At 42.7% G+C, this 25,035-nt stretch overlaps 1 protein-coding gene across 1 annotated transcript; it reads left to right on the top strand.

Moving 5' to 3' along the window:
* Positions 1–5,703: 5,703 nt before the first annotated feature.
* On the top strand, positions 5,704–24,307 carry LOC308358261 (uncharacterized protein). The gene is made up of 4 exons (XM_080828412.1): positions 5,704–5,857; positions 11,353–11,447; positions 15,175–15,301; positions 21,067–24,307. Exons 2-4 carry the CDS (start codon positions 11,433–11,435, stop codon positions 22,923–22,925), a joined length of 2,001 nt encoding a protein of 666 aa, XP_080684538.1. The 5' UTR covers positions 5,704–5,857; positions 11,353–11,432; the 3' UTR covers positions 22,926–24,307.
* Positions 24,308–25,035: the final 728 nt, after the last annotated feature.

Genomic DNA, 25,035 nt, shown 5'->3' on the forward strand with positions numbered 1-25,035 from the left:
TAATTACTGGTACAGAAATGACAGTTAACAAGTTATTCTTGCTTGGTGACAATACATATCTTTTGAAAAGGAGTATATAGCAGAATGTGAACATGTAACTGTGACCTGGAAATCAAACTAGGAACATATGATTATGAGATTCAAACAATGAAAAGATGAAAACCGCATCAATAATATCGCAGTTTTTAAAATGGAAATAACATGTTCACAATAAGAATTTGTTTAAATTTCTTATGTTCCCATAATAACATGGGGCCATTAAAGTAATGGACATGTAATATCAGAAGAACATAATACAGGCTTTGTGAAATCAGACCATAGCCTTCATAGTATAATAAAATTCATAACTCTTTTGTGTGTATGTGTGTGTTTTGTGTATATCCATACATAATGTGGAAGTTGATACTCAGTAATATTCTCTGGCAAGGAGTATCTCCAGCAGACTCCACACTAGAGCGCAGAGCCAAATGCAGAGCTTGATCCCATGACCCTGAGATCATGACCTGAGCTGAAACTCAAGAGTTGGACACTTAACTGACTAAGCCACCCAGGCGCCCCTCTATTATGTTTTTATTTCTCAACCTCAGTTTGATCAAACTAGTAAATTATGTGCAATAGTATTTGAAAAATTATTTGTATGAGCCCCTTACAGTTAAAGTCACCTAATTAAGATTGCTTTACATTATCATATGACAGGTAAGATCAAAATTTGGAATAGGACTCAAGCAGTATTCAAAAACAAATTTTTGCTTTGAATACAGCGATAAAGTAATGATTATGATCAACCGTCTTTGTAGTTAATGCACAAGATGCGTCTTGAGGCATAAGCCAGGGAGCAGAAACAAATACTGGAGATAGTAGTAACGTGGTTATATGGTGGGGGTTGAAAGAAATGATTTGAAGAAAAAACGCGTGGGTACAGATCGTAACATAGTAGCCAAACCTCTAAGAAGAAAGAGCAGTTTTGTATGCCTTTCCACACTTCTTGGACACCATGGTGATATTTTAAGTGTATTGACTGAAGGGCTTTACTTACAAAGTATATCTAGTAGATTCATTTTTTAAAAGATTTTTTAAAAAGATTTTATTTATTTATTTGATAGAGATCACAAGTAGGCAGAGCAGCAGGCAGAGAGAGGGGGAAGCAGGCTCCCTGCCGAGCAGAGAACCCAATGCGAGGCTCGATCCCAGGACCCTGGGATCATGACCTGAGCCGAAGGCAGAGGCTTAACCCACTGAGCCACCGAGGCACCCCTAAAGATTTTTATTTACTTATGAGAGAGAGAGAGAGAGAGAGAGAGAGAATGAGAGAGAACGTGAGAAGAGAGAGGCTCTTACCAGTAATGAAATGGAGTTAAGTCTTCCCAAATCCATGTTCCCTGACACCAGCCAAATCCAGGCTTGCAAGCAGGCCTAAGTAAGGATCCCTGTCTCAGAACTGCTGTATTAACTTTCCTCCATACATGGTATACAGAAATCTATGGCCCATAATTTTTTTCTCCTTTTAAAATGTCATCGAATACTAGTAAGTCATCACCAAAATAGTTATTTGTAACAAATCTCACCAGATTAAGCCAAAAGTACTTAACTCCTAAAACCGCAAAGACTACAGGTGGGCTTACACCTAACCTGGGTTGCAGGGGTCCTCAAGGTGGTCCCAGGTAGTGACAACCTGAGACTGGCTGGCTTGTGTTCATGTTCATGTCTCCCAAAGTGGGAGGCCTAGCCTCCCAACCACAATCAGTAGTAAATGCTTAGATTTGTATCTAGTTCCAGAGCTTTGAACTTACCTACATTTGATGGGGATTGTTTGAGGTGATTAACCTTTCTCTGTGTTTGAAAAGGAGAGGCTTCCCAAGTCATTAACATCTAACCATATTGGTAGGATATCCATTTAATGATCTGAGTCCAGTACCACAATATCTCCTGTTTATTTGACACACTGACTGATTCTAAAGTTCTCAGAACCTCTGCCTTATTCATCTGGAGGTTGACATTTTATTACATATGCTATGTCTTACCACAAGTTATTTAATTCTTGAAAGATTTGTTTCAAGTATAAATACTTTTTTTTTTTACTGACAGGAATAATGCCTGGACATTGAAAAGAAGCACATCAATAGAGGAAACTCAAAAGAAGAAAGTGGGAAGTAGTAGGAACTCACCACTATTAATATTTTGATGAGCATTCTTCAGTACCTCTAGGCATACAAGTAAGAGTTGTATAGAGTTTTCCAAACTAAGAACCTAATGCATACTATTTTCTTTCCCTTTTAAAAAATATTTTATTTATTTATTTGACAGAGATCACAAGTAGGCAGAGAGGCAGGCAGAGAGAGGAGGAGGAAGCAGGCTCCCTGCTGAGCAGAGACCCCCCCCCAATGCTGGGCTCGATCCCAGGACCCTGGGATCATGACCTGAACCAAAGGCAGAGACTTTAACCCACTGAGCCACCCAGGTCCCCCAGTGCATACTATTTTCTAATTAGAGTTTTTCACTAAATTGAAACAATTCTTGAAGGTCACTTCAATAAATTGACCTACAACCTCATTTCTAGTACCTACACAAGTATTCTGTAGGCAGAGCAGCAGGCAGAGAGAAAAGCAGGCTTCCTGCTGAGCAGAGAGCCTGGCATGGGGCTTGATCCCAGGACCTTGGGATCATGACCCACGCCTAACGCAGCTGCTTAGCTGACTGAGCCACCCAGGCACCCCTAGAGAAACAGAATGTTTAGAATAAATTTTCTGAATTGTGTTTTCTAGAATTGGTTCTTGAATCTTATTAGATTCAAAGGCACTAATGACTCTATTTCCAATGCAAAATAGGGCACTTGCCATGGTGTGACATAACAAACATATAAAATACACATTCGATAGTCTTAAGGAAATAACTATTGAAGACCTCAGAACATACCAGTCACACTAGGAGTATAAGGGGTTTGCTCCTAACCATGTTGGAGAAAGCGGGGGGAAAAAAGAGCACATGGCTTCAAATTCCAGCTCAACTATTAATGACTTGAATGTTTCAAGTCATTATGCACTGGCTTCTTGAACTTTCCTTGCACTTTGAAATCAAGTTCTCAGACACCAATCTGAGTGGCCATGCAGGCTGCTTTGCAAAGGAGAGCGGGAGCAGCTGAATTCTGCACATAGCTTTTGTTTTGTGTTAACCAGAAAAGCAAGGACAGATGCCTGGAAGTATGGGAAAGGAGTACAAAGCGATGACAACTGTCTTGAAGCCGTTAAGCATGTAGGCACGCAGGGAGTCAGTCATGGGATAAAGGAGGAACAGGATGTTTGGGCTAGCAATCGCCAGGTGCAGGAAGCGGGGACTGAGGGTTACATTCTTTCATCGCTCCTAACCTATACCCTGCCCCTGAGGATCATGGGATCCTGCTCCCACACGGCCATTGTGTTCAATAGCCCAAGAACAGGAATGCTGAGGATGTTCCAGGTGCTTCCACAGTCGCCCCTCAGGGCTTACAATGTGTTTTTTAAACATATATGCACATTTCCTTGTTGATCTTGGTGTCCTTAGTGAACAAAAAGATGGAAAGTCTATTGAATTATTATTTATCTACACAGGTGGCAGAGTTTTAGGTCAAGTAAACAGAAGTCTAACTTGAATCATCAAAACAGAGAGTCACAGTTCCTAAATCAATTCTGAGACATGGCCAGTTTACAAAGCCAGAATCCTTTGGGTGAAGGAGAGGCCAGGTCCTCTTGAGGATGGAAACTTCTGTACTGCAAAAGCGTGGGCTGTTAATCTTTTCTCCAGAGTACCCCAAAGGGACCTATGGCTATTGTACCAGAGTGACTATGCCTTGAGAGGAAAAATCAGACTTTTTTTTTTTTTTTGCAGTGACTGAATCCTTGCTGCTCTCAATTGGCACATTGATGATATTGTGCTGATTGGATCTGGTGAGCAAGAGGTAGGAACTACCTTAGTTGTATTGACTTGCAGGTAAGAAGGTGGGAATAAATCCCGGAAATATTCAGGGAGCCTTCACCTGAGGTAAAATTTCCAGGCATTCAGTGGTGTATGTTGAACTGTCCTTCTAAGTGAAGAATGTGTTGCATTTTCCCACAAAAATGAGGTACAATATCTAGTGGACCTCTTTAGATTTTAGAGGTAATATAGTCCTAATTGGGGTGTACCACTTTGCCTTTTATGAATGACCTGAAAACTTTTTGGGCCCAGAACAAGAGAAGGTTCTGCAATAGGTCTTGGCTGCCATGTAAGCTGCTCTGCCACTATCCATTTTCCCTATCATCCTGCAGTAATTGGCTTCGTCGTATGGTGAGATGACATTTGAAGCCTCAATTATACTGCAATTAGGTGGCAGGAAACTGTGGGGCTGCACACTGTCCTCCCAGATGCTGTGTATGCTCTAAATCAGTGTCCAGTACGTAATACTGTTTCACCAGATGTCAGGGACTGTTTTGTTTTTCATTCTCAATCCACTCAATGCAACCTCATATGGCCATCATTTGGAAGGAGTTAGATTTTCAGTGACTGATACTAGAAAATGTTTATGTTATACTGAGTTTAGAAAAATGGAAAGAGAACACGAGACTTCATTTTTAAAAGTCGAATATGTATGTTGATAGGTATATGTAAGTTTATGTAGAGATTAATTTTTTTCTTCAGGGAGAAGGATTCTAGGTGCATTTTTCCCCTTATTTCCCTCATACTACTTTTAGTTTTCAGTAGCATGCATCTTTTAAAATTGTTAACTATAATAAAGATATTTTAACCAGAAAAAAGGAAAAGACTCTTAATACTAGAATATACTCCCTCACCTACAGAATCCTCCTCAGTGCTTTGGCATTAAATAAATCATAGGCTTTGGGAATCAAAGTAACCCCGATGTCAAGCTCTGCAGCTGTTCCGCTTGCTTCGAGATAGTGGACAATTTTGTAACTTCACTGAAACTTGACGTTTTCACCTCCGAAGTGGGGATAATTTTAATGAAAAGTTTAAGTGAGGGAAGAGCGATTTTCCATGAGGACAAGCTTCCACTTTGGCCCTCTTATGTTGTTTTTCCCACTAAACTTGTGGCACATCAGTGTCTGGAGTAGGGACGCGTAACTTCCTCGCTCTTCACTGCCTCTCCCAAATTCTACCCCACCCATTCTTTTAAACTATGTTTTAGCCTCATATCATCAGATTATACTAAACATCATCCTCCCTTCAATCAGCTAGTGTCGCCTAAGCAATCATTTCCCTTTAATTTCTTGAAGATTGGTATCTCCTTACCCTTTCCCTTTCCAACAACGCTCCTGTCACAATTGGGAGGCATTTCGAATTCAGAAAGTTGTATCCATGGAATAATTTCGCACAGGACTCAGGCAGAGGTAACGCAGACTCTTAATGTAGAAACCCGTATGACCACTCAAGAAATCGAGACTATGTGATTCCTCCCTTTCTGGCATTTGGGGGAAGTATAGACAGGGAGCTCCCAATAGCTCGAAGACTTGTTTTGGAGCGTCAGACTAAGAATGTTTTGCCTTCAGCATTCTGGGAAGTGTAGTCCAGTCGCCCTGTGTGGTGGCATGAACTTCCGCTCCGGGAGGTAGATCTGATGCAATCTGGGACGTGCAATCCAGACGCTCTGTGTCGTACCGTGCACTTCCGCTCAGGAAGGCGGATCTCGTGCTGCATTCTGGGAAGTGTAGTTCAGGGCTCCGTGGTCTCGCCGGCACTTCCGTTGGGTGAGTGTGAGGTTGCTACTGAATTTTCTTTGGGAGAGGTGCGTCAGTTCCGCCTCTCCGGCGCTTCCAAACTTCCTGGGTCTGCTGGGGACCTGCAGCGACCCGGCGGTTTACGGGGAAAGAAGCCTGGGCAGAGTATACAGGTATGGAGAGGGGATGGCAGGGGTGTGCATCTTTGGGGGAGACTCTGCCTTCACCGTGGTTTGCCAGTCCTGGGGTGGGGTGGGGTCACCTATCTCCTGGTTTGAGAGTTTCTGCGCGTCTCAGCTCGCCCGGTGTCGGCCTCCCTACAACCCGCGGGTGCTTCTGCTTCCTGGTGTTGGGGAATTGAAAGAGGTGGTGAAAGCTGCCTCCATTTTGACCTCAAACTTTCTAGTTGGCTTCTTTCCAGCTTGTCTCGGCTCGGGTGGAAGACCCTGAGGGCAAAGCATCCCTTCGTGGGAACCAGAACTACCCGCTCACGCAATAAGGACGGCTCTGAGCTAGCAAGGCCCTACCCGTGATTGAGACAGTGATCATTTGACCTTCACTGCCCACTTGCCATCGCCCCGCATTTTCCTTGTATAAACCTGGAAGTGTTTTCTGTACTTTGAAGACAGTCTTTGAGCTGTTTGTCTGCAGTCTTTTTGGTGTTGGCCTCGCTGAAATAAATTCCTTTCTTAATTCACCACCACTCTTTTCTCTGCCTGTGGATTTTTCAGGGGCCAGAGGTGGAGTCTGGTCTGTTTGGGAATCCCAGAGCCAGGTGCTCCTGCACTCCTGTGTGCCAGCTAGTGATAGAAATAAAAATCTCAAAACTATTTCTGGCACCCGTGGATGGTGACCTTTCTTAGCATTAATTTCCCAAGGAGCAGTCAGTTCCCTGGGTCAGGGTCACTTATTCCACTTGCAGAACCTTTACTGTTCTCTGATTCCTGGGTGATGCTCCATAACCCCAGACTCCTTATGATCTCTCTTTTAGGAAGGTGAGGGTGTAACAGAACCAACGTGAGTTTGCTCCTTGGTGAGTCGGAAACTGTACCAGGTTGAATCATTGCACAAAGAAAGCTTACTTGCAGCAAATAAGGAGATCACGGGGGAATGGCTTCCAAAGCTGTGACTCCCACAGAAGAGGGTGAATGGGTTCCTTTCGTTTAGGGTTAGGAGGGATATTTAGATAGGGAAGTTTTGTCATCCTGTGTAGAGGTGGGCACAAGGTCAAGGATACACCTTAAGGAAACATGCCTACACATACACTGTATGTTATGTAAGTTAGGCTGAGTCGTTTCCCCCCCCTCCCCCGCCACCGGCTCCCAAAGTCACTCCATGGTCCTTCCACGCAAGTATGAGTCGGGCTCAAAAGGTCTGGGTGGTCTGGGCCTGTGGCAGGTCTTGGCAGTTGTCATCACTTGAGGCGTGATTTTGAGTTTAGCATGCCTGAGGTAAGAGATAGGCTAGAAAGAAGAGCTTAAGGAAAAATGCAAGACAAAGGTTAAAGGTTAATGAGTGCAAGCAGGTGGGCATTAAACGTCAGGTCTTGGGGTCTAGTTGGTGACAAGGGTCGCTTCCAGATTGCATGGAGGGGAGTGGAGGTTTTAACTTTTACTGAGAATGGCGGCATGATCATGGCATTTCATGACATTCTTTTCTTTCCCTAGCCTGATTTCTCACAAAGGGCTGCACAGAGGTGGGAGGAGGGACTCCTCGGCTACTGACAGCAAGGTTCCGCGTGAGTGGGATTTGGCATTTTTCTTTTATAACAATGTTCTCATCAGTCGGATAACGTTTGGGATGTGTAATCGGGCAGGGGCATTGATAATTTTTATTTTTTTTTAATTGCTGACCTCACCAATGATGGTTTTATACAAATAAATACATTGTGCCACACCATAGCTATGTGAAGGAATTCTGCTTTCTTTTTCTGTTCTGTTCTAAAAATGAGATTGAGACCCACAGAGCATAAATGATTTGCCCATAATCTCCACCTAGTAAAGAAGCTGAGCTGGGGTTGGGATGAAGGCAGTCTGAGTCCAGAACTTGAGTTCTAATCTCTTGGATATGTTCTCCTTAAGCCACAGGAAGTAGCAGGAGTCAGACCCCAGGTAGTTAGCACTTGATTCTGGATGATCTGAAAAGGCTAATGGGCTATGACTTTTCTGAGTTTTTTCAAACATTGTCAACTCTTTTGTTTTACTTATTACTAATAATATGTTTTATGCTTATAGAACCATGATGGGAAATTCAGAAAGTACAGCAATATGAGGGAAAAAATTTTTTAAATGACCCATTAAACCACAATGTAAAGATAGCAACTGTGAAGCTTTTAATGTATTTCTGTTTGGTGGTTCTTTGTATGTATTTGTATGTTTGTTTATAAGCCTTTTACGAAATTATCACATATTTCTTTGTGTTTTTCCCCTGGCGTATTTTAATGATGGAAAACTTTTTTAAGATCTTATTTTATTCTTTATTACCTTTTTATTATAATTTCTTTTCTAAACTTATTTTTTTTATTATGTTCAGTTAGCCAGCAAATAGTACATCACAAGTTTCTGTTGTAGTGTTCAGCAATTCATTAGCTGCGTATAACAGCCAGTGCTCATCCCAACATGTGCCCTCCTTGATACCCATCATCCGGCTACCCCATTCCCCCACCCTCTTTATTTAAAAAAAAAAGATTTATTATTTATTTATTTGAGAGAGAGTGTGTGCATGAGCGCGATCCTCATGCAGGGGATGGAGCAGAGGGAGAAGGAGAGAATTTTAAGCAGATGCACTGCTGAGCATGAAGCCTTATGCAGGGCTTGATCCCAGGACCCTGAGATCTTGACCAGAGCTGAAATCAAGCGTCTGCCACTTAACTGACCGAGCCACCCAGGCATCCCTTAAGATTTTATTTCTAAGTAATCTCTACCCAGTGTGGGGCTCAAACTTGCAACCCCAAGATGAAGAGTTACATGCTCTATCAACTGAGCCAGCCAGGAGCCCCTAACCATGGAAGTTTTTAAACACTACCAAGAAAGAATAAACTAATGAGTTTCCATATGATTTTCTAATCCTCTTTATTATTCCTATTATTCTTGTTATTCCTATGGCTGTTTCCTGATATTTTAAGACTTTGTTTTTATATAATTCAAATTTTTCCATTGAAAAGTTGCAAAAATAGTGTAAGGATTTCTCATATACTCTTTACACAGATTCCCCAATTGTTTACATTTTGCCTGTTTTGTGGCTCCGTCAGCCACATGACAGCAGGAATATACCTGGAATTCAATGACAGCTTATTCTAGATTTCTTTTTCTTTTTCTTTTTTTTTTTTTTAAGATTTTATTTATTTGACAGACAGAGATCACAAGTAGGCAGAGAGAGGGGGAAGCAGGCTCCCCGCTGATCAGAGAGCCCAGTGCAGGGCTCTATCCCAGGACCCTGAGATGGTGACCTGAGCCGAAAGCAGAGGCTTATTAACCCACTGAACCACCCAGGCGCCCCTTATTCTAGCTTTCTGAGGGAAGGAAGCCCCACATACGGATATCAGGAGGTATCTTGGGAAGAGGGATTTAGGAGAAGCTGATTATAGAATTCTAGCACCACTTAATCAGTAATATTAGATATTATGCTACATAATAGTGTTATCTATTAAATATTAGATACCTAGTAAGTTATTACTAATAGTATTTAATAATGTTACCTATTAGATAATCGTGGAAAACATTATATAGCATCTTGTTTATGTAATCCATAGTCTTGTAGTTAATTTTGTTCTGTTTTTTCATTTAAAGGCCTTATAACCAGTTTCCCCTAACCCGTCTCAGTTCAAAGTCCAATTTTATGCATTGCCTTAAGCTGTGTATTTGTTTATAAACATTTTACAAAACTTTTATCATCTTTATGTCCCTTAATGTGGAATGCATTCCATAGCCTTCTTCATTGATGCTTTTTTTTTTGTTTTGTTTTACTTTTTTTTCTGGGTAAGCTCTATGCCCAGTGTGGGGCCTGAACTCATGACCCCAGGATCAAGAGTCACCTGCTGTACTTACTGACATAGGTGCCCCTGTTCTTGATGCTTTTATTTGTATTTATTTATTTATTTTGTAGATTTTATTTCTTAGAGAGGGGGAGAGTGCAAGTGGGGGAAGGGGCAGAGGGAGAGAGAGAGAGAGAGAGAATCTCGAACAGACTCCGCACTCAATGTAGAGCCCAGCAAGGGACTCAGTCCCATGACCCTTGAGATCATGACCGGAGCCAAAATCAGCAGTTGGACACCCGACTGACTGAGCCACCCAGGTGCCGGTTCTTGATGCTTTTAAAGAGTATAGAGGGAAGTCATTTTGGAGAAAGTCCTTCATTTGGGGTTTGTCTGACGTGTACATGTTCAGGTCCTGTCATGCGTCGTTGGCAGGGATTCCGCAGAAGCGTTGAGGCATCCTTGTCATTGCAACATAACAGGAGCCAAAGGCTGTTGGGTTTGTCTAGGTTTGGCTGAACTCAGCTTTGTTGACTAGCTAAGGTGATTTCTATTAGGTTTCTCCATTGTAAAGTTACTGTTCAATTAATGAAGCCTTCTTATGCGAAGATACACTTGTTAGTGGACATTCTGCTGTGAGGACAAGCTTTCCCTTCCCCCCTACTTACTCACTCATTTATTCAAAGTTTTGCTAATTTAAATGACATGTAGATGAACAAACATTTATTTTTACCAATATACTTGGGGTATATTGTACATATCCTAGAATTCACTCATTTTAGTTGCATGAATCAGTGATTTTTTAAAAAAATATTTTTATTTATTTATTTATTGGACAGAGAGAGAGATCACAAGTAGGCAGAGAGGCAGGCAGAGAGAGAGGAGGAAGCAGGCTCCCTGCTGAGCAGGGATCATGACCTGAGCCGAAGGCAGAGGCTTTAACCCACTGAGCCACCCAGGCGCCCCTGAGTAAATGATTTTTAAAAATATATTTATTTATTTGAGAGAGGGGGGTTTTATTTATTTGAGTGAGAGAGCGAGCGAGCAGCTGGTGGGGAAGAGAGGGAGGGAGAAGTAGACTCCCCATGGGGCAGGGAGCTGGATGTGGGACTCGATCCCGGGACCCTGGGATCATGACCTGAGCCGAAGGCAAGCACTTAACCGACTGAGCCACCTAGGCAAACCCCTTGAATCAGTGATGTTTAGTAACTCTCCTGAGGGGTGCAGCCATTGCTATAATTCAGTTTCGACCATTTTTGTTTCCCCAGTTGGATTCCTTGTGCCCATTTTTCGTTAACCCCCCATTTTGACCCCGGTTACCCTGGCAACCACTAACCTGCTTTTGTATCCATAGATTTCCCTCTTCTGGACATTTTATATATAAAGAGAATCCTACGGTATCTGACCTTTTGTGACTGGCGTCTTTCACTTTCAGCAGTGTTCACAAGGTTCATCCATGCTGTAGTGTGATCAGTACCCCTTCCTTTTAATTGGCCACTACTATTCCATTGTATGGATTTGCCACAATTTGTTCATTCCTGCATAGGTCATAGGTCTGCGTTTCGGTGGTTTCCAGCTCGAGGGTTATTAATGAATAATGGTGCTGTGAACATTCGAGTATGGACTCACAACCATCATCCCTGTAGATGAGCACCATCCTGGGCTACGTTTAATGCCTTTTTCCTGCCTTCCTAGGCACCCCGCAAGGTGCAGCTCTGTCTTCCTGGGATCTGTGCAACGCAGGACTCTGCACGCGCCCAGAAGTAGGAGGACACATGACCATGGTCAGGGTGAGTAGGGCTTCCTTTCTCACTTTCCAAATTCCATCTCATTACTGAGCTCATCACACATTTTTCTAGAGATGATTCGAGCAGAGCAAAAGGCCTTTGAGGACCTATTTTCCATCAGGGTCTTACTTTGTGCCTTTTGAATTTACTTCATATGTATTTTTGGGTTTTGCTGTATTCTTACTTATTTTACGGAGTGAAAAAATGACTAGAAATGGACAGTTCTTCCACTTCATTACTTCCTGACTAACAGATGAGCTGTTTTAATTTTCTCCTACTTTTATCCTTGTGGGCGTTCATAACTGAATTTGTATTCATAACATACCCCTAATTTTAAGTTCTGATTTTTTTTTCCCCTTTCATGTTATGTCATGCTCATGTTTTATGGTTGTATCCCATTCCCAACGAATCGATGTACCTTTCTATCTTTAGCTCCTTCCCATTCAGAGACATGTCCATGGTTTAGGGATTTTACTGTCTTAAGCAACACTGCGGTCTCTTTCTGCATAAAACCTTGTCCCCTCACGTCAACTCTGAAAACATTCCGCCACCTCTTTGTCCTCACATTTGATACATGCCACGTGGGCTATATTTTAGGTGGAATATCCCGCTGCAGCCAGAGCAGAGCAGGCTGGAAGTGCTGCTTCACATAGATACCGCGGGAGGTTTGCACACAGGGAGAGCTGGACTCCGTCTTCCCCGTGCCTTGGTCCTAGTATCGGCCAGTGACTTGCACTCTGTGCTTGGCCCCTCCGAGCAGCCAAGGAACGCGGTGTCGGTCTTCTCCTTCTTTTTTTTTTTTTTTAAAGATTTTTTATTTATTTATTTGACAGATCACAAGTAGGCAGAGAGGCAGGCAGAGAGAGAAGGGAGGAAGCAGGCTCCCTGCTGAGCAGAGAGCCCGATGCGGGGCTCGATCCCAGGACCCTGGGATCATGACCTGAGCCGAAGGCAGAGGCTTAAACCACTGAGCCACCCAGGCGCCCCGGTCTTACCTTCCTCTTAAGCATGTGAATATGAGATACACACTCAGATTCACACAACAAGCCCAGGGCAGGACCGTGAGGCATCCCACTCAAGTGAAAGAGAGAGACAGGAAGACAGAGAGAGTTCATTTCGGGCCCTCAGCCCTGTAGCGTGTCTGGAACGCTCCTCTCCTTTTTCTTCTTCTTCTTCCTTTTTTTTTTTTTTTAATAAAGATTTTATTTATTTGTCAGCGAGAGAGCGAGGGCACAAGCAGGGGATGCAGCAGGCAGAGGGAGAAACTGGCTCCCCGCTGAGTGAGGAGCCCAGTGGGGACTCGATCCCAGGACCCTGGGATCATGACCTGAGCCGAAGGCAGCTTAACTGAGCCACCCGGGCATCCCTGGAGCGCTCTTCTGAGAGATGATTTCCACAGGTGGTGCTGCTCCCTGACCCCTGTCTCAGGGTGTCTCTCTTCCTGTGGTCGCTTTCCTTCACTGACCTGCTCAAAGCTACAGACACAAAGACAGCAGTTAGCATAGGCGCTGTATAAAAATCTTTAAATTCCAGGGCACCTGGGTGGCTCAGTGGGTTAAAAAGCCTCTCCCTTTGGCTCAGGTCATGATCCCAGGGTCCTGGGATCGAGCCCCACGTCAGGCTCTCTGCTCAGAGGGGAGTCTGCTTCCCCCTCTCTCTCTGCCTGCCTCTCTGCCTACTTGTGATCTCTGTCAAATAAATAAATAAAATCTTAAAAAAAAAAAAAAATCTTTGAATTCCTCTCTGGCAAAAGACACCTTATGTGGAATTACCAGGAACAAAAACCTGGGGCAAAAATATTTACCACAGCGATGCCAAAAAAGAGACAAAGCCCTTAATGGGCAACTTATGCATATGGTTAAGGGAAAAAACACAATGACATACAAAGAAGGACATGCACAGCCACGTTAAAAATGAGAAATACGAATAAACATCTGAAAAGGGTAGTTTTTTTTTTTCTTTAAGATTTTTTATTTGAGAGAGAGCAAGGGTGGGGGTGGGAAGGGAGGGAAGGGGAGAAGCAGACTCCCTGCTGAGCAGGGAGCCCAATGCGAGACTTGATCCCATAATTCTGAGATCATGACCTGAGCCCAAGGCAGACGCTTAACCGATTGAGCCACCCAGGCTCCCCTGAAAAGGTAGTTCTATTGATTTACAGTCAAATAAGAAGGAATACTAATACAGATTGTTCTTCCAAATCAGATTGCCAAAACCATAGAAGATTATATAACCTGCTCTTGACCATCGTATGGAGAACCCGGGTTGTCGTATTCTCTTGAAAGATTAGGGAAGTAGGAAAAAGATTGGGAAGAAAATCTACCATCATATGATCATAATTTTGAATGTGCATATTTTTGACCTTTTAATTTTCTCTTGCAATTATTTTCAAGTCAGCAGGTGGGGGAACAAAGCTACATAATATATGTTCTTTGTGGGATGGATTATAATGAGAAAAATACGTAAAACTAAATACCATTTATGCAGAACAGGTAAGGATAGAGGATCTGTTCTCTGGGATAACGCGGCCACACACTGCGATGAAAATATTACTCATGCTGGCAACACGAAGAAATAGTACTAATGATATCAGATGTTTTTTAGGCACTTAACTCTGTGCCCCACACTGTTCCAAAGACTATAGGTATTCCCTTGTTTAATCCTTGGAAAGAGCTCCGTCATAGAAGGACCACATATGGAGAAGAAGCTCAGGCACACAGACAGAATTGTCCAGAGTAAAGCACACACCCTTGGGAATCACACTGAAGCCTTCGTTTCTAGAACATGGTGCCGAATGTTACATAGGGCCAACCACACCGCTGTCCTACAGGGTTACCTAAAGCTTGTGAGTTTGACACATGTTAGAGCAAAGGGACAGGGTTCATATGTGAGAGAGGAAGAAGGTAGGTACAATCAAGTATGTTTGGGCTAAATTGCAAAATACTTCTGGGACGGTTGGCAGTGGGCACCACAAAACAAAACATGGGTTGTCCAGGATGTGTATTCGGAGCTCTTGGTGGTTACTTATAAGTAGACTGCATGAAGACACAAAAATATATGGACATTCATCAACAGATGAATAGATAAAGAAGATGTGGTATATATATACAATGGAATACTATGCAGCCATCAAAACTTGAAATCTTGCCATTTGCAACGATGTGGATGGAACTAGAGGGTATTACGCTGAGTGAAATAAGTCAATCAGAGAAAGACAGTTATATGATCTCTCTGATATGAGGAATTTGAGAGGCAGGGTGGGGGGTTTGGGAGTAGGGAAGAAAAAAATGAAACAAGATGGGATCAGGAGGGAGACAAACCATGAGAGACTCAGTCTCACAAAACAAACTGAGGGTTGCTGGGGTTGGGGTGGTTAGGGAAAGGGTGGTTGGGTGATGGGCATTGGGAAGGGTATGTGCTATGGTGAGTGCTGTGAAATGTGTAAGCCTGATGATTCATAGACCTGTATCCCTGGGGCAAATAATATATTATATGTTAATAAAAATAATTAAAAAAAAACATATGGGCATTTTCATTGCCACACTTTTTGGTGAGGCTGAGGGAAGTCAGTGTGTGGCATTGGCAGGGCAAGGGGAAGGGCCTAGAAGCCTGTGATGGACTTGAGTCCCTCAAATCCTGAAACCGCTTTCCACCATCCTCTCCTCCTCAGCGCGGCTCCGCTCCCAGTGGCCACCAGATACAAGATTGAGTGTGCATGTGTTTGGTGTTGTAGGAAACGGTGACGTTCAAGGACGTGGCAGTGGTCTTCACGGAGGAGGAGCTGGCCCTGCTGGACCCTGCCCAGAGGAAGCTGTATGGAGACGTGATGCTGGAGAACTTCAGGAACCTGATTTCTGTGGGTGAGCACAGGCACTCTATGGATATGTGGCAGGTGTCTGGAAGTACATGTTGACTTGGTGAGTGTGTCAATGGATGGGAGACCCGTATGTCTCCGTGGGTCAGGAAGATAGCTGTACGTCACGTGCAAACCAGAGTGAATGAAGGATGTTGCAGAACACTTTTTGTCTTCTACTGAATGCCTGTCTAGTTACTTTCTATTTCACTCACTTTCTTGGGGTGCCCTTGGCATGAATGTATGTTTGGGTCTGTGCACTTGACCCATGTCCCAGAGAAACTTACAAGCATTGTGGTTGTGACCATACTGAGTAGACACCCTTTGCCTACAACTTCCCTGAAATCTTCCACTGGGGGGCATTTTCCTTTCTGGGAAGAATACTTGTGGGATGAGGATTCTGATTCTGATTCTCAGATCCCCCCATAGAAGGAGGAAGATCTGTTTGCTATAGTGTCAGACACTGTCAGCTGTAAGCTGCCTTCCTCTTGAAGATTTGCCATCTCAGCCCATTTGCCTCTTTCCGGGCCCACACCCATGTTAACTACCTGCCGGTTTCCCCTTCCCTGTCCTTGAGGGGGAACATTTAAGGTGACAGTAATGGGAGACACATATATAAATACTGCCTGCACATCTGGCTCAACATATATCGTGCCTTTTATTTTCTACAAATGTAGCCATTAAACAAATGTTAAAGAATATAGATGTCATACGGTTTTTCCTTGAGTTTTTATGAAGATGGGGTGTTTTGCAACTGGTGAACATTCTAACCTAGAGAGAACCAGGAAACTTGCTATCACATCCTCAGAGATACTCCCTGTTCCCCTCACACAGCTACTGTTGTTTTGTTTTTTTCAGGATTTATTTATTTGAGAGAGCATGTGTGTGAGTGGTAGGAGGGGCAGAGAGGGGGCAAGAGAGAGAATCCCCAAGCAGACACCCTGCCAAACTCGGAACCTGATGTGGGGCTCGATCTCACAACCCTATGATCATGACCTGAACTGAAACTGCTTGACTGCCTGAGCCACCCAGAAGCCCCACACATCTACTCTTTTAAGGGGCGATTTATTAAATAAAACCATGAACTGCATTGCCTACCAGAAAAGTACATACTCACCTAAGTAATATTTTTCCAGGATTCTGTTCTTGAAACTTACCTTTCCATTTGAACAATTCATGTAATTAAAAACTGGGTTGGGACGCCTGGGTGGCTCAGTTGTTAAGCGTCTGCCTTTGGCTCAGGTCATGATCCCAGGGTCCTGGGATCGAGCCCCACATCCGGCTCCCTGCTTGGCGAAGGCCTGCTTCTCCCTCTCCCACTCCCTGGCTTGTGTTCCCTCTCTCACTGTCTCTCTCTGTCAAATAAGTAAATACAATCTTTAAGAAAAAAAAAAAACCTGGGTAAACTTCTAGAACCAAAGTTTTCAAGTTTTTTGGAACATGAGCCATAGTGAGAAATGGATCTTTCATTGTATTCAGAACAAACATTTCACATGTCAGTTCATACCTGTGACTTTCATAGGCATTTTATGTAATGACCCCCTGTCCTATTGGCTGTGATGCTTTGATAGTTTCTGTCCTGGCTCTTTTTTCTGAAAGCTTATTATAAGCTTCTAAATCTTTCCAGCTTACTGGCGTATTGGAGTTTTTTAAATTTGTTTGTTTGTTTTTTTAAATGATTTTATTTGTTTGCCAGAGAGAGAGAGAGAGAGAGAACGTGTACAAGCAGGGGGAGCCGCAGGCAGAGGGAGAATCAGGCTCCCCACTGAGCAAGGAGCCCAACCGTGACCTGAGCCCAAGGCAGCTGCTCAATGGACTGAGCCACCCAGGCATCCTGGAGTTTTTTAGTTTGAAAAATTATTGTGATGGGCTGTTTTATCCACACATTCATATATGCACTGTTTTTCTACATTCTTCCATCAGACAGACCCTCCTAAAGCTTCAGAAGGAACCAGCAATGGACCCTCCTTCCTTTTCGCCCCAGGAATTCTTGCCACCTTTCTTTTTCCATCTCTCTCTCTCTTTTTTTTTTTACATGAGAGAGTGAGCACAGAGAGGAAGAAGCAGACTCCTGCTGAGCAGAGAGCCTGATATGGGGCCAGTCCTAGGACACTGAGATCATGACCTGAGCTGAAGGCAGATACGCAACTGACTGAGCCACCCTGGCACCCCCGTCTTTGATTTTCTTATTAGCATCCTGCTTCATGTACCTCTGGCTCTTGATGTCCCCTGTACAGCTTTTCAGCTTCTCAGCAAGACCACAGTGTTCTGTCCCTTTTCTGTTTCAAATAACTTACTTGGAAAAGATGTTTTCCCTCTAGGACTTGGCTTCAACTCTCACCAGAATGGTCAAACTGGGATTCATTGAGTCATTCAACATGGACTTGTTGACTATGCACCATGTTCCGGGCATGATTCTGGACATTGGTTATAAAGTAGGAAAGTGTAAAATATGTTCAGCCTACAAGGTGTAACATGATTTCCCCCTTGACGCTGCATCATGGTGGGAAAGACGTGGTGAACAGCAGATGACTTAGCGGGTCACATGGTGCAAGGTGCTGCGTGGAGCATAAACAGGGAGGGCTGGGAGTCCCTGGAGGTGAACTGCGTTAGGGATCAATTATTTTACAGTGGGCGGTAAAGGGCCTCGTTGCTGGGCTCACTTTGAGCAGAGACCTAAAAATCATGAGGAATGATCCACGTGTCTATCTGGGAAGAGATCCTGGCAGGATTGAACTCCCCACTCCAGGACTGGCTTTCAGAGTTCATGCTGTGATCGTATCTTTTCCTTCTCCCAGGCTCAATTTCTTTTGTTTTCACATTTTTCCCTAGAAATCTGTATTTCTGTCAGGTTTTAGAGCCATGTATGTTTTCTGTTCAGCTTTCTTTCCCTTTTGTCCTCATGAAGGAAACTTGCCTATAGAAACTAAGTTCTGCTCTCTGCTTTATGCTGTGTTTTAGTCCGTGTGCTTGAGGTATTTGCTCCCAAACCCGCAAGTCATTCTAGACATTGGATACCTCGACACTGAAGTAACTTTCCAATAAAGTGATCCGAGGCTTGTATAGTTATATAGAAGCTGTTTACCACATGTCTACTGCATTGAAAGAGGAGGCAGCTTTTAATTGACTATTCATACAGGTAGGGGAGTGAATTCCTCCCTTTTTTTTTTTTTAAAGATTATTTATTTATTTGACGCGGGGAGCACAAGTAGGCAGAGAGGCAGGCAGAGAGAGACGGGGAAGCAGCCTCCCCGCTGAGCAGAGAGCCCGACGCGGGACTTGATCCCAGGACCCTGAGATCATGACCTGAGCCGAAGGCAGAGGCTTAGCTCACTGAGCCACCCAGGTGCCCCTCCTCTCTTTTTTCAAAGATTTTTAAAAATTTGTTTGACAGAGAGAGGGAGAGAGAGCGCAAGAGTGCACAAGCAAGGGGAGTAGCAGGTGGAGGGAGAGCAGGCTTCCTGTTGAGCAGTGAACCTGACGTGGGGCTTGATCCCAGGACCTTGGGATCGTGACCTGAGCCGAAGACAGATGCTTAGCTGACTGAGCCACTCAGGTGGTCTGAATTTCTCTTTTGTAAACATTTTATTCAGTAGTGCTTTCAAAGACTATTTTTTTAGAGCAGTTTTAGGTTCATAGCAAAATTGAGAGGAAGGGACAGAAATCTCCCATATAACTCCTGTCCCTATGCACCCACAGCATCTTACATCCATATCCCCTGCCAGATAACATTGATGACTCTGTATTGACACGTTGGTATCGCTGAGTCTGTACTTTACATTAGGGTAGTCTTGGTGTTGTACATTTTATGGATGTGGACAAGTGGATAAAGCCAGGTATCCACTCTTATCACACAGAGTAGTCACAGTGCCCTGAAGATCCTGTTCTCCACCTCCTCACCCCTCCCCTCTGACCCTGAGCAACTGCTGATCTTTTTACTCTGTCTCTACTTTTGCCTTTTCAAGAATGTTGTAATGTAGGAATTATACTTTTCAGTTTGGCTTCTTTCACTGAGTAATATGCATTTACATTTTCTCCATATCTTTTTAATAGATCATTTCTTTTTAGCACCAAATAATATCCCATTGTATGGGTGTACCGCAGCTAATATTTATCTATTCACCTACTGGAGGACATCTTGCTTCCTTCCAAGTTTTGTCCTTATGAATAAACCTGCTATAAAAATCTGTGTGTAGTTTTCTGTATGGGCTTAAAACTTCAGTTCCTTTTGGTTATTCCAAATTGTGCAATAGTAGGAGAGTATGGTAAGAGCATGTTTAGTTTTGTAAGAAACCACCAAACTCAGGGCACTTGGTGTGGTTCAGTTGGTTAAGTGTCTGCCTTTGGCTCAGGTCGTGATCCTGGAGTCCTGGGATTGAGCCCAGCATTGGGCGCCCTGCTCAGCAGGGAGTCTGCTTCTCCCTCTGCCCCTCCCCCTGCTCGTGTTCACTCTCTCTTTCTCTGTCTTTCAGATAAATAAAAATCTAAAAAAAAAAAAAAAGAAAAGAAAGAAACAACCAAACTCTTCCAAAGTGGCTGTATACCCTTTTGCATTCCTACCAGTAAAGAACGAGAATTGCTGTTGCTCCACATCTTGGTGGCATTTGATAGTGTTGGTGTTCTGGATTTTGGCCATTCTAGTATGTGTGTAGGGTATCTCGGTGTTTGGATTTGCATTTCTCTGATTACATAAGATATGGAATATCTGTATTTTTATTGGCCCAATAAGTCAACATTTGTTGACTTATTGGCCTAACAATCAATATTTTTATTGGCCCATCTGTATATGTTCTTCGGCAAGGTGTATATTAAGGTCTTCGGTTCCTTTTTTAACCACATTCTTTTTTTCCTTATTGTTGAGTTCTTAAGCTAATTGAAAAGGTTATTGAAAAAACAATCTCTGGTGTTCAGATAACTTTTGTATAAATATAGAGACTTGGGAATACCAATGAGATAAACCTTTTAGAAAACACATCTCTGAACTTAAATTATTAGAAGTGGTCAAAAATGTATAATAGTGGCCGACTCATTTAATATCTGTCAAAACAGAAAGATCAGGTAAACATGTGCAGAATTTCCAGGAATACTTTGCATATATAAATGTAAGTATTTCAAGGTATTTGATATTAGGATATATAACATGAACCCCACATTTGATGGTTACTGCTTTTCCTGAAGTTCTAGTTGATTTATATTTTATTATATAATGTTTTTGTTTCCATTATTTATTAACTACATAATTTACTATTCAAGATTCTACACTGATTTTCAGATTCAGTGGAAATGGCCATAGGTTAACAGTTTGAATCATATTATCAATTTTTGAATTAAGTCTTTGACAGCTCACTTGTACCTCTCTTAGAAGACTTGGTGTGGGGGCTGCTGGATGGCTCAGTCATTAAGCATCTCCCTTTGGTTCAGGTCATGATCCCAGGGCCCTGGGATTGAGCCCCACATTGGGTCCCCTGCCTGGTGCTCCCTCTCCCTCTGCCCCTCCTCCCTGCTTGTTTTCTCTCTCTCTCTAATAAATAAATAATATCTGTTTAAAAAAAAAAGGAGACTTGGTGTGTACTTGCATAGTGGATAGAAGCCCACAGGACCCCCTCTTGGATTTCATATACACATAAACCAGAGAATAAGATACACAGTGGAAAAGACCAACTGAATATTCTCTGGATTCATTAGAGTCTTATGCTCTCACCTAAATATGAAATCTTGAAAACACTGAACAGAGTCTTCAGTTGTCCACATCTTTGCATTCTGTCTCTACAGGAGGAAAGATCCAAAGTAAGATGAAGACTGTTTTAGAAGCAGAACCGTCTGAAGAGCTTTCCTGCTGGCAGATCTGGCAACAGATTGCAAGTGACTTAACCAGGTGTCAGGGCTCCATGATAAAGAGTTCTCAGCTCCCTAAACAAGGTGATTCACCCAGACAGGTTGGGGCAGGACAGTCTGTAACTCACACAGGCCAGAAACCTGATCAGTCTAGTGAACTGAAGAAATATTTCAATGATGTCTCCAGCCTTGATCTTCAACAAACACACTCAGGAGTGAAGTCTCATATATGTCGTGAGTGTGGAAAAAGCTTCTGTTATAGTTCAGCACTTCATATTCACCAGAGAGTTCATCTGGGGGAGAAACGCTACAAGTGCGATGAGTGTGGTAAGGAATTTAGCCAGAGCTCATGTCTGCAAACTCATCAGAAAGTTCACACCGTGGAGAAGCCGTTCAAATGTGAGAAGTGTGGGAATGGCTTCTGTCGTAGATCCGCACTTAATGTTCATTATAAATTGCACATGGAAGAGAAACCTTATAACTGTGACCAATGTGGAAGGGCCTTCATTCATGCTTCACATCTTCAGGAACATCAGAGAATCCACACTGGGGAGAAACCCTTCAAATGTGATAAATGTGGTAAGAATTTCCGACGTAGATCATCACTTAATAGTCATTGTATGGTCCACACAGGAGAAAAACTGTTCAAATGTGAGGAGTGTGGGAAGTGTTTCTTTTGTAGCTCAAATCTTCATATCCACCAGAAGGGCCACACACGAGAGAAACCTTATAAGTGTGAGGAGTGTGGGAAGGGCTTCATTCAGCCTTCGCATTTTCGGGCCCATCAGAGAATCCATACTGGAGAGAAACCATATGTATGCAAAGTGTGTGGTAAAGGCTTTACTATGAGTTCAAATCTTCAGGCACATCAGAGAGTCCACACAGGAGAGAAACCATACAAATGTGATGAGTGTGGGAAGAACTTTGGTACAAAAACCCGTTATCAAGTTCATCTGGTAGTCCACACGGGAGAGAGACCCTATAAATGTGAGGTGTGTGGGAAGGACTTCAGTCAGAGAGCATATCTTCAATCCCATCTAAAGACCCACAGTGTAGAGAAACCTTACAAGTGTGAGGAGTGCGGACAGGGCTTCAATCAGAGTTCCCGACTTCAGATTCACCAGCTGATCCATACTGGTGAGAAACCACACAAATGTGAAGAGTGTGGGAAGGGATTCAATCGTAGAGCAGATCTCAAAATTCATTGCAGAATCCACACAGGAGAGAAACCATTTAATTGTGAAGAGTGTGGGAAAGTATTCAGGCAGGCCGCAAATCTTCTGGCCCATCAGAGAATTCACAGTGGAGAGAAACCATTCAAATGTGAAGAGTGTGGGAAGAGTTTCGGTCGCAGTTCACACCTCCAAGCCCATCAGAAAGTCCACACTGGGGAAAAGCCATACAAATGTGAGGAGTGTGGGAAGGGCTTCAAGTGGAGCTTGAATCTTGACATGCATCAGAGGGTCCACACAGGAGAGAAACCGTACAAGTGTGGGGAGTGTGGTAAGCACTTCAGTCAGGCCTCAAGTCTGAAGGTTCATCAGAGTGTTCACAGTGAAGAGAAACCATACAAATGTGATGTGTGTGGCAAGGTCTTCCGCCACTCTTCACAGCTGCAGTCTCATCAGCGGGTTCACACGGGGGAGACACCTTACAAGTGTGAGACGTGTGGTCAGAGCTTCCGTTGGCGATCAAAACTTTCACATCATCGCAAAACTCACGGTGGCAATACATTTTATGAAAGTAAGAAGAGTGGTAAGAACATCAAAGAATCATCAGAAAGATGTTCAAAATGATGCTTTGTAAAACCCTGAATTCCTGTCATCATTGAGTCTCATAAGAGAGAAAACACTTGTGTTAGTTTAGTTGGTATTTAAGCAATAATTGAACATATCTCAGTTTTCACAAGATAACACAGTGGAGAAACCCTGTAAGTGGTGTGGTGAGTCTTTGTTCAGAATCACTTAGGAGGTAGTAGTACTTAGGAAAAGAGTTTGGTCTGACCTTTAACACAGGTATAATGATGGGTATACCACAATTGATACCCACTAGAATGGAAGCTCCATGAGGGCAGGGACCTTGCTGCTAAGTCTACACAGCCCTCAAAGCTAGAGGCATCATAATTCTGGACTTCAAGTTGTATTACAAAACTGTAGGAAATAGAACTGTATGGTACTGGCACAAAAATAGACACATTGGTCAATAAAACAATAGAAAACCCAGAAATGATCCCATAATTATATGGTCAGTTAATCTTTGACAAAGCAGGAAAGAATATCCTATGGGAAAAAGATATTTTTTTCAACAAATGGTGTTGGGAAAACTGGACAGCCACATGCAAAAGAATGAAATTGGACTACTTTCTTACACCATACACAAAAATAAATTCAAAATGGATGAAAGACCTAAGTGTGAGACCTGAAACCATAAAAGTCCTTGAAGAAAGCACAGGCAGTAATTTCTCTGACATCGGCTATAGCTATTTTTTTCTAGGTAGGTCTGAGGCAAGAGAAACAAAGGCAAAAATAAATTATGGACTACATCAAAATAAAATCTGTATAGCAAAGGAGACAATCAAAACTAAAAGGCAACTTACTGAATGGGAGAAGATACTTGCCAGTGACATATTTGATAAGGAGTTAATGTCCAAAATATATAAAGAACTTACAAAACTCAACAAATAATGAATAATCCAGTTAAAAAATAGGCACGAGACATGAGTAGACGTTTCTCCCAGAGGAAATCCAGATGGCCAACAAACACATTGAAAAGATGCTCAACATCATTTATTGTCAGGGAAATACAAATCAAAATTACAATGAGATAGCACCTCATGACTCTCAAAATGGCTAAACTCAACACAAGAAACAACCGGTTTTGGCGAGGATGTGGAGAAAGGGGAACCCTCCTGCACTGTTGATGGGAATGCAAACTGGTGCAGCCACTGTGGAAAACAGTATGGAGGTTCCTCAGAAAGTTAAAAATAGAACTACCCTATGATCTAGCAATTGTACTACTAGGTATTTAGCCAAATGATACAAAAATACTAATACAAAGGGATACACGCACCCTAGTGTTTATAACAGCATTACTTACAATAGCCAAACTATGGAAAGAGCCCGTCACTGCCAACTGATGAATGGATAAAGAAGATGTGTATATATACAATGAATAGTATTCAAGCATAAAAAAGAATGAAATCTTACCATTTGCAACAACATAGGTAGAGCTAGAGATTTTTATGCTAAGTGAAATAAGTCGACAAATACTGTATGATTTCACTGTATGATTTAAGAAACAAAGCAAATGGGACACCTGGGTGACTCATTTGGTTAAGCTTCTGCCTTTGGTTTAGGTCGTGAACCCAGGGTCCTAGGATCGAGCCCCGCATCAGGCTCCCTGCTCAGCAGGAGAGTCTGCTTTTCCCTCTGCCCCTGCTTGTACGCTCTCTCTCAAATAAATAAATAAATAGATAAAATCTTAAAAAATAACAAAACAAATGAGCAAAGGGAGAAAAAGAGAGGCAAACCAAGAAACAGACTCTTTATATAGAGAACAAACTGTTACGGGGGGGAGGTGGTTTGGGGGGTGGGGGGAGAGAATGTGTTCCACAGGTGATGGGGATTAAGGAGAGCACTTATGATGAGCACTGGGTGATATATGGGATTGCTGAATCACTATATTGTACACCTGAAACTAATACACTGTATGTGAACTAACTGGAATTTAAATAAGAGGGTTTTTTTAAATCTACATAGCCTTAACATTGACTAGCACTTGTAGGTGTGCTCACTGCCTGTATGTTAAACAAACAGGAAGATTGATCCAGAGGAGGAAACCTGCAAAATAAAATTAATTCAGGGAAATGAACATTTGTGGAAATGTAGAAAACCACCTGATCTTAAA

Source organism: Martes martes, assembly GCF_963455335.1.
Source record: "Martes martes genome assembly, chromosome: 17".
Classification (NCBI taxonomy): domain Eukaryota; kingdom Metazoa; phylum Chordata; class Mammalia; order Carnivora; family Mustelidae; genus Martes; species Martes martes.

Coding starts and splice junctions, on each gene's coding strand:
- LOC308358261 (XM_080828412.1), top strand. Junction 15,302..21,066: donor CAGGAACCTGATTTCTGTGG/GTGAGCACAGGC, acceptor CTGTCTCTACAG/GAGGAAAGATCCAAAGTAAG.